This window comes from Calonectris borealis, chromosome 1, assembly GCF_964195595.1.
Source record: "Calonectris borealis chromosome 1, bCalBor7.hap1.2, whole genome shotgun sequence".
In the NCBI taxonomy this organism is placed as follows: Eukaryota; Metazoa; Chordata; class Aves; order Procellariiformes; family Procellariidae; genus Calonectris; species Calonectris borealis.
The window spans coordinates 147,670,892-147,680,386 of record NC_134312.1 but is presented as its reverse complement, the minus strand read 5'-3'; the positions used below and the strand labels follow the sequence as shown (position 1 = coordinate 147,680,386).

The 9,495-nt window shown below is 47.5% G+C and overlaps 1 protein-coding gene across 1 annotated transcript; it reads left to right on the top strand.

Annotated features, from left to right (window-relative positions):
• Positions 1 to 1,405: 1,405 nt before the first annotated feature.
• LOC142074573 (lysozyme g-like) lies at positions 1,406 to 5,175 on the top strand. The gene is made up of 6 exons (XM_075135275.1): positions 1,406 to 1,430; positions 2,199 to 2,272; positions 2,662 to 2,763; positions 3,024 to 3,220; positions 3,344 to 3,485; positions 4,479 to 5,175. The coding sequence occupies exons 2-6, from the start codon at positions 2,230 to 2,232 to the stop codon at positions 4,610 to 4,612; spliced, it is 618 nt and encodes a 205-aa protein (XP_074991376.1). The 5' UTR covers positions 1,406 to 1,430; positions 2,199 to 2,229; the 3' UTR covers positions 4,613 to 5,175.
• Positions 5,176 to 9,495: the final 4,320 nt, after the last annotated feature.

Here is a 9,495-nt window from a genome sequence, read left to right as displayed (position 1 = left end):
CCGTGAGATTTCCAAGAGATAGATAATGTTAAAATATCAGTCGTCTTGAGCAAATATGCAAGGTCCATGAGGCACTCCTCGTGGGAGGAAGTGCCTCCACTTTATTATTAAATAATGAAGGCAAACCTGGGGGAACAGCGTGCTGCTCCCTTCATCACAGCCAGCCTTGTGCAGCAGCTCCATCTTGTGAAGATGATGTTGGAGGTGGGACGAGACCCGTGCATCCACACCATCGAAGGAAACTGGGGCTTGCAAAGAGCATTGGCAGAACAAGTCAGTCCCCCCACTAATAAAGCTGTGCCCAACAAGCCCTCCCGTGCTTTGCTTTCTCCCCCCCACAACTGACCGCAGCCTCCAAAGACACCAGCCAGACTCCCCCACCCACAGCAGGCGTACTTTTCCCCTTGTGGTATTTTTGGCATGTGAGGTGGCGGGGAAAGGGTTGTGAACGTGCAGAAATGTGGCTGGGGAGCGGAGGGAGGGAGAGGTCTCTGGAGGGCAGGCAAGGAGCTTGGTGGACGAAGGCAAGGGGCTCCAAGACCCTCTGACTTGGGCAACTGCAGGCAAATAACCCCTCGCTAATGTGACACTGGTATCCTTAGCATTGGTGTCTGTCCCCAGGTGGCAAACACAGTTTCGGTGATTGGAAACGCCTGGCTCATTGCAGTCTCTCTACTTGCAAGCAGGTGTATGCCAGAAACCTCCCCCCCTCACAGCAGAGAGAAATATTGAGGCAAAGGGTTGCCTGAGTCATTTCAGAGACACGTTGGGCTTGTTAAAAGCTCTTTTGGAAAAAAAAAAGGTGAAATGACAAGGCGTCATTATTTTTTTCTGTTGACAAGCAATGTTGGCAGAGCATGCTGTCACAGGAGCAACCCCCCAGGCTCAACCTCCCCAGGGGAGAGGGCCACCAGCGTGGACACGGCCAGTCTCTCAGGAGAGTGCTAGCCCAGGCGGTAGGTCTGCATGCCCCTCCGTGCCACGTAGCCGACAGCCCAGGGTCAGTCCCAGCTCTCTTTTCTTGAGCAGTAGGGACACAGCCCGAGATGCTGGGATGGGACCGGGGCAAACACCTGCAGAGCAGCTGGATGCTGGGTCTTTAGCTCGGCCCTCACCACAGCTCCCTCCAAGAACAGGGTGTGAAATACAAGATGTAGATGGAGAGACGCCCAGAGAAAGATCGGGTGGGTTTTTTTCCCTTTGGAAATCTGGGAAATGCCACTCCCAAGAACATACTTGCCACCATGCCAATATCTATAGTGCAACAGGTTCTGTTTACATGAGAAAAAAACGCTGTTAAGTCTCACAAAACCGCAGCCTAGTATTTCATCACAGTGTCGAATTACCACCAAAAGGTAGGTAGCCTTCCCTATATATTAAACTTCCCCAAACTTCAGTCCTGTGCCAGAAGCTGAGCTGTGGACAAGCAGGTGAGATACCACCGCTCAGGGCGGGAGCTCTTCTCATTCCCTTCAGCAATACCATCTCCTGGGCGGCCCGGGGGCTCCAGCTTTCTGCTGCATGAGATTTCTGCTTGAGCAAGGATATTGAGATTTGTCCTGTAGTTCTGGATTTAGTTTACCTAAATTTAGATGGCTGTCATTCATACGTGAGCCTATCTCCCTAGGATCCCCTCACAGCCAGTGAGGGGAAATGGGTGCTCCCAGAGTACAACTTACCCTAAAGGAGACAGCCACAATGATTTAGACAGCTTGCATCTTGAAAGTGCCAATTTCTGAGTATAAAGAAAGTCTCAAGAGATTCAGGCAAAGCTGTCCAGGTGTGGTGAAGGTGGTTTGTATACAGAATATGGGCAGGGAATAAGGACGTTCCTGGTGGGAGTGCAGCAGCACAGGGCACTGAACATTACTAATTTTTTTTTTCTGAATTAAATACTGGGGTTTGAGATTTGGAGGAAGTTACCACGATGTTGTAGAAGACGTGGGCTTGAAACACCAGAAGAAGTGAGAGGTTACAAGTCTCTTGCGAACGGCTGCAGCCTGGTTTGTGCCGGAGCAGGAGAGCTGCCATTGGGGTCTCTTCTAAAAAGAGACATGACTCCATTTGTGTATCACTTTGCCTACCCAACCAAGAGAAATACCCCATCAGCTCAGAAAGAGTTTCTTTGTGTTTATTTGGCAAGCAGTGAGATATATTCATGTCTTCATGCATGCCGACGCTGACTGATTTGTTTTCAGGCTGTTCTGCGTGCTCAGGAAGAACCACGCCATGTACCCGATGCTCGTGCTGCTGGGCCTTGCTGCCCTCCTGGGTAAGTCTGGCGTCCCTCGCCGCCTCGCCCCAAGCAGCCGGGGACGCACGCCCCACAGCTGGGAAGCAGGAGACGTTGATGCACCTCCTCACCCCCCTCCCCAAAATCTTGGTTGCCACTAGACTCTATTGGAGGAGAGAGTGCTCGGGTCCCCTTGCGAGTCTTGCAGAAGAAGGGGTGGCCTCTGAGGGATGGGTGGGCTCAGGGTGCAGGGCGCAGGGCACAGGGCAGGACCTCGCCTCCTCTCCATCACAAGGAGCGACAGAGGCAGCCCTATGCAGCTCCCACACCCCGCAACCCGTCCTCTCCGGGGTGCAGCCTCCCCTTCAGTTTTACTTGCAGCCACAAAAGGTTTTTACTGCTTAAGCCTTTCTGTATCGCCTCTGCAGGTGCTTCCCAGGGCCGCACGGATTGCTACGGCAGTGTAAACAGAATTAAAACCCCTGGGGCTTCGTGCAAAACTGCAAAGCCAGAGGGTTTATCCTACTGCGGTGAGTATCCCTCTTCTGCCAGATTACTCCATTTCTCCATGGCACAATAATCCCAAATTCTTCACATCTCCAAAGTGCTGAACACACACTAGGTGCTGAGCCTGCATAATATCCCTGTAGGTGACCACCCGTCTCTTCCCAGAGGTGAGGCAATAAAATTTTGATGTAATTCTGTCTGTATCAGAAGGAGAGAGGTGAGAGACAATTCTGAGTTTTAAAAGTTATTACGCAAATATCTTTACCTTTGCTTTTAATTACAGGAGTTAGAGCTTCCGAAAAGATTGCTGAACGGGACCTAAGAGCTATGGATCAATACAAAACACTCATTAAGAAAGTTGGTGAAAAACTGTGCATCGAACCAGCCCTGATCGCTGGCATCATCTCCCGGGAATCTCATGCTGGCAAAATACTGAAGAATGGCTGGGGCGACAATGGAAATGGATTTGGTTTAATGCAGGTATTTGCTGATACTCCACTAAAACCTGATAAACAAAGAGCATATACATAAAAGTAAGCCTCCTAAACATATCATCCATTACAGCAGGGAAATGACTTCTTTTTGTTGTTTTGATATTTCTAGGTTGACAGAAAATCAGGACAAAAACCTGTGGGACGATGGAACAGCGAAACCCATCTCACCCAGGGCACAAACATACTTATCATGATGATAAGGACAATACAGAGGAACTTCCCACGCTGGACAAAGGATCAACAGCTGAAAGGTAAGGTACTGGCCACAGGTTTTGTCCAGGAGAGAAGAAAAACTTTAGGACGAGAACATACTGCATTAGTTCCCATGTCCCTCAATAACCACGTTTCTAATAGGCTGTCGCTTAGCTTTTCACCCCTTTTTTCATTTCACAAGCTTTGTCAATTCTGTGTGGTTTCTGCCTTTCCTTAGTATGGCAGCCTCACCGAGTTTCCAGCACCGTGCGGCAAATATTTATACACCTGAAATCTAGTGTGTATAAAAGCTGAGCTTTTTTTATCTGACCATGAGGAGGCCATTCAGGTTAACAAATAGCTCCGTGGTTTACCTGAATGGGCCAGCAGTTCACTCCGTATCTCTGTCGACACAGGAGACGAGGTGTTTGCTCTCAGGGAATTGCAAAACTGCGTTGTGCAAGGTGGAAACGCTGCCTGCTTCAAAGCAGGCTGCACCCCGCAACCCCCTTGGATGCTAGGGTGCCAAGGTGGGCTCGTTTCACAGCCACCTCAGATACCTCTGCTTTTCAACACGGCATATGGAGTAGCATATAGACAGCTGCGAGACAAAGATAATGTAATGTATGAGTGTGTTTTAACTCTCTTTTAAGAACAATAATTTTCAAGGATGAGTGAGAAGTTACAAGGATGTTGGATATGATGTGATGTGATGTGATGTGATGTGATGTGATATGATAAGATATTAACAAGCCCAGTGCAAATGAAGAGCTTGTGCTAGGCCAAGTAAATGGTGCAAGTCCATGAAGCTGCAAATATTTGTGAACACAAAACCTCAGGTATCTTTCTGACGTTTTGGTGGATTCAGGAATAACTGTAAGCTGTTTGCAGAGCCCCACTTAAGTCAGAGAAGCTCCGATAACGCCACCTACTCCGCTTCTGAAGTCCCACTAAGTGAAAGCTTTCAAAATCAGTAAAAGCAGAACATACCAGGCTGGAATTTTCCCTATTTTTTTTAAGTCTGTATGACTTCTTTTGGTGTTTCATTTCAGGTGGGATTTCTGCCTACAACGCTGGTCCTAGCAATGTCCGAAGCTATGACAGAATGGACATTGGCACCACCCACGATGACTACTCCAACGACGTGGTTGCACGAGCCCAGTATTACAAGAAACACGGATACTAGACTCGGGAATCTCTACTGAGTAACCATCACCTGCAGGACATGCCTGAGGGAGCCAAGACACAGAGCAGCTGTACCCTGCAAACCCATACAGATGCAAATGTACAGGAATGATTTACATGAATAAGAATATGCAGACTAAAGCCCTCAATCTTTAAAACAATGATCAGTAAGACACCGGTCATGTAGTCTCTTTACAAGCAATATGGTTTGGATTTTACAAAGGGAACATTACCAAAATCTCAATCTTTTTTTCTGCTATCTACATATTTCTCTGAGTTATGAGGACTATCTTGTTTTGTTATTGATAATTTGCTGCCTTCCAGATCTTAAAACACATTTCTGTCAAAATCTGTCATTCTCTTGAGAAATCAAAAGGCAAAATACTTCCTTGGGTATTAGCTTAATGATTTATTTTTTCAAAGCTGCTTGATATTTACCTTATGCTGTGGAGTAGTAATTTTTTTCCGAATGCTAATTTTTCATATAAATGCATAGAATAGAGATGGATGTTTTCAGTCATACAGAAATAAGCAAACAGAAATCGAATAAAAGTGTTATTAGCAAAGAAAGCAGGAATCCAATGTACTCATATCGTCATGTGTGTTAGCAAAGTTTGGATAAGTACGATGTTAATTTTAGGCAGATAGAGAAACTGAGAAGGGAACAGGATGAAATACATATTCACGCGTCATAAAATTATTTTCCCCCTTTGCTGCTTGTAGAAGAGTGACACTCGGGAAAACAGCAGTCTTTGAGGTCAGCATATTTTGGTGCTTCTATTCCTTCTAGTCCATGAATGGAACTATTTTGGGGGTGGGAGGGTGGAAAGGCAACGAAAGGAGAAGGGTAGATGCCTGCAGGACTCAGTGACACTCATTCTCCAGGGCCAAAGGAGTTGGGTTTGGTCTGGCAGCAAGCAGTGCAAGCCGTGCCTTTCCCACCAGCATCCACTTGCATGCTGAGAGAACTTCCTTTATTCTTCCATTCCCAGCCATTCTGGGACTGGGAATAACTGTATGTCAAAATAATTAGAAAAACCACTGGCTGCAAGCATCTTAAATGGATAGGAAAATGCAATCCAAAGCCATTAACAGTGCAGCACAGTGTTATGATACGCATCCTCCCAGGAGCAATTAGAGACCATGCTGCAAACATCCAGCATGGATTTAAACAGGGTAAATAGTGCCTGGCCAACCTGTTTGCCTCCTGCAATGAGATGACCGGCTTTATGGAAAAGGGGAGAAGAGTCGATATGGTATACCTTGACCTAGCAAGGCTTTTGCCCCAGCCTGCCATAGTATCCTTATAGCCAGACCGGTGAGACACGGACTGGATAGGCAGGTAGAAAATTGGCTAGAAAGTTGCCAGGCTCAAAGCACGGTCGTCAGTGTCACAGGGTCCAGCTGGTGGCCAGTTGCTGGTGGCATCCTCTGGGGATGGACCTTGCAGCCAGTAGGGCTTCATGTCTTCAGCAGCAATTCGGACTAGGGACAGAGAGCGCTCCCAGCGAGTTCACACCTGATACCAAATGAGGGGTCCTGGAGAGGCTGGAGAAATGGGCTGAGCGCAACCCCGTAACGATCAATTGAGACAAAGGCAGAGCCCTGCACCTGGGACAGAATAACTCCATGCACCCGTATGGGCTGGGGCCAACTGTCTTGAAAGTAAGCTGTGCAAAAATGGACCTGGGGGTCCTGGTGGACACCATGGGCCCTTGCGGAGATGTAGACTAAAAGCACATTAGCACTGAGCTGCATTAGCAAAATCCTAGCCCGCAGGGAGGGGAGCGATCATTTCCCTCTCTTTCGCGCTTGTGAGACCACACCTGGAGCACTGTACCCGGTTTGGGGCTCCCTGATACAGGAGGGACACTGACAGGCGAACCCAGCAGAGGCCACCGAGCTGGTCAAGGGCTGGAGCACAGGACACACAAATTGACGCTGAGGGAGCTGGGTCCGCTCAGCCTGGAGAAGAGTCAGCTTTGGGGTGACCATGCTGTCTGGGCCCTGACTGCAATGACGGGCTCTGCAGCCTCTTCCCCCTCTCTCCCCGGGGTCTGGCTGCCGGCACTGAAGGTCAGCTCTGATACCACACTATGAGGAGCCTCATCTGTTCTCCCCTCCCACGCACCTTCTGCCTGCTGGGTTCAGGAGCTGCATTTAAGCTCACAGCTTTGCCCCGGGTCCTCACCTGAGCTGCACTGGAAGTCTGCCTGCACCTGGCTTTGTAACCTACTGATCCTGATTTTGCCTCGCTGACTTTCCTTCCTGGCTTGCTCTTGAACCTGTCTTGTAACTACGTACTTGCCCTAGCAAGTCACCTTGACTTGGGAAGAGCCTGCCTGGCATCATCACCACAGCCCACGTGGTGCTGCGAGCAGTTTGCACGGGAAGGCAGGCTGGGAGGTGTCTGCCTTGTTGCCACCCTGGAGAAGTGGCTGTGTGATAGCATACCCTTGGAAACCCAGGTGATTCACTTGGGTTTTTTAAATGCAGGCTACACATATCACCTAGAGGTAACAAATGCTGATCACTATTCAACTCTTAGATAGACCCATTACTCCTGCAGATGATTGACACTGATCAATCACTTCTGCAGATGCCTCACGCCACTAGTTCCCAGGACCACCACAGAGAGATGTCCCTGTCCCAGGGCTCATCAACCCACGGGCATCTTGCCGACACTTCAGCTAGAGCTGCTATGAAATTAATTGTGTTCAACATACACATACTAAAGCTACTGTCTCTTGTCTTACCTTGTACCAAATTGCTCAGTAGTACATCTGAAGGCAAGGTCTTGGTACTGCCAATCTCCATGCTAACTCCCACCGAGCCCATACAGCCAATGTCAGGTGAGGTAAGGCCGTTGAGCATTTAAATACAGTTAAACATGAGCACCTCAGTATTTTCTAGCTCCTGGCAGTTGATGTAGCAGAGTTTCCCTGTAGTCATGTAATAAATACGTGTCAAAAACATTCTGCCTTTTTGTTTCTTATTCAGAAAAAAAACACCAAAGCTTTGTAATTTGCCTTAGCGAAGATGTAATTGGCTTAATATGTATCTTCACAGGGTCCTCCTTACATGCGGAGATGGCTGCAAACCTCACAGCAGAGGTTCGCTGCAGACATCCCTCCATGTGGGCGGGTGGCAACTTCACCTTCTCCCCATCCGCGCCACCGAGTGGGCTGTGCTCCGCACACCAGGATTTGCCTCCCACAGATACAGAGGGGATTTAGTCTCCAACATCCACCATCTCCCGCCCTCCGGCCTGGGGACTGACACTGCCAGCGTCCCAAACCCAGGGCCAGAGCAAGGCAGTGGGGTGGGAGACGGGGAGTGGGGAGGGCAGAAGTGTCCTGCTGCGGTACGAAGGCAACCGCACACTAGGGGAAACACAACATAGCGTTATCCACTGCAAGACACGTGAAGTCTTCGTGCTAATCGCCACCAGAAAGGCCTCAGCCAAGGACCATGTTTGGTTTGGGTAGCTACAGCTCAGCGAAGATGGGGACCAACTGGAGAACCTCAAAACCGCAGCAACAACCATGATCGGAAGTGAAGAAAACGCGGCCTGAAAAGACTGCAGGACTGGGATGGCTTAGACAAGAAAAAACATGCTAAGGACAGGTATATGTGTCTACAGCTACATAATAGACAGCCAGGAAAGGGAAAGAAGTAAACAGGTTTGCCACATCCATGTGGACAGAATAGAGCTGGTACACACACATAAATGCAAAAATACATGTAGTTTCCCATTTTCGGCTTTCATTTTTAATCAGCAATGAATACAAAGCATTTAAGTATTGCTCTTTAGTATTTACCTTACAACGAGAATGGCCTTCACTGCACTTAGGTGAGGCCGTGAACAAGACCTCCAAGATACTTCAGAATTTATCTAAAGCCTCAGCTCAGCTTTGCAAGACCCAAGGCTTAAAAAAAGGAACTTAGTATAAAAGACACTGAAAGTTGTGCAATTTGTATAAGCTTCATGTCTCAGTCTTGTTTGCACTCTCCAGCACGGGGCTTTACGTCTGCTGATGGCACAAGTAGAACTTCTGAAAACTACTGGGGACTTTTGAAACAAAACCAATAAATAAAACCAGCATGGTTTTGAAACATATGGTGCAACTTCTTCCCTGTAACAGCCACAGCTGCTGCTTTCCTTCTTTCCGTACTCTGTTGGATCTGCACTATCAGGCTTAACGTCTTTTTGGTTGCTTAAATGCTAAACTATAAAACCGAGCTTTGCTACACTGGTGTCTTAAGTTAATTTCTTAAATATGAACCGTTACTACAGAAAAGAAAAAAATTACCAGAGCAGTAGTTGAGAATCATGTATCATGAATGGTATAGTTTACTGATGGGATTACACTACCTAAAAATTACATAGGATAAAGAAAAGCGCCAATTTAATCCCACATCCAACACCAAGAAGCCATGGGTGCTTCTAAAACAAGTCTGCAGCAGTAAAACATGTGAAGTATAATCCACTCAAAATTTTTATTACAATTGGGCTTGTGTGATTCTTTGTGAAATGCAGGAAGGGCCTAAAAGCACATTCTTAATTTGCTTTATGCTGCCTTAAGCATTGTTTTGTATCAGACAGGTCCTGTTGGACCTCCTTGGGTCTCCCTCCTTTACGGAGAGAACTTCGATTAAATGTATGCCAAAACTCTCAGCCACTGGCTTACTAGAATAGAAGAGAGACTTGTTTTATTTTAAGGGAAGAGGTCCTTACTACTAGTTACTGAAGATAAACAGGAGCTAAAAGGAACATAAATCACAACTGCCGTCACACGTTGCTTAAACATTTCCCAGCAGGGTTACCCAACTTCCCCCTTCTGACCCCGGAAGGGTCACTATTTCATTGTTTCTCTAGCCATC

Bases quoted from the DNA above. Each gene is read 5' to 3' on its own strand.
- LOC142074573 (XM_075135275.1), top strand. From the start codon at position 2,230: ATGTACCCGATGCTCGTGCTGCTGGGCCTTGCTGCCCTCCTGG. The intron at 2,764-3,023 runs GTGAGTATCCCT...TTTTAATTACAG, and splicing joins AGAGGGTTTATCCTACTGCG to GAGTTAGAGCTTCCGAAAAG. The intron at 3,221-3,343 runs GTATTTGCTGAT...TGATATTTCTAG, and splicing joins ATGGATTTGGTTTAATGCAG to GTTGACAGAAAATCAGGACA.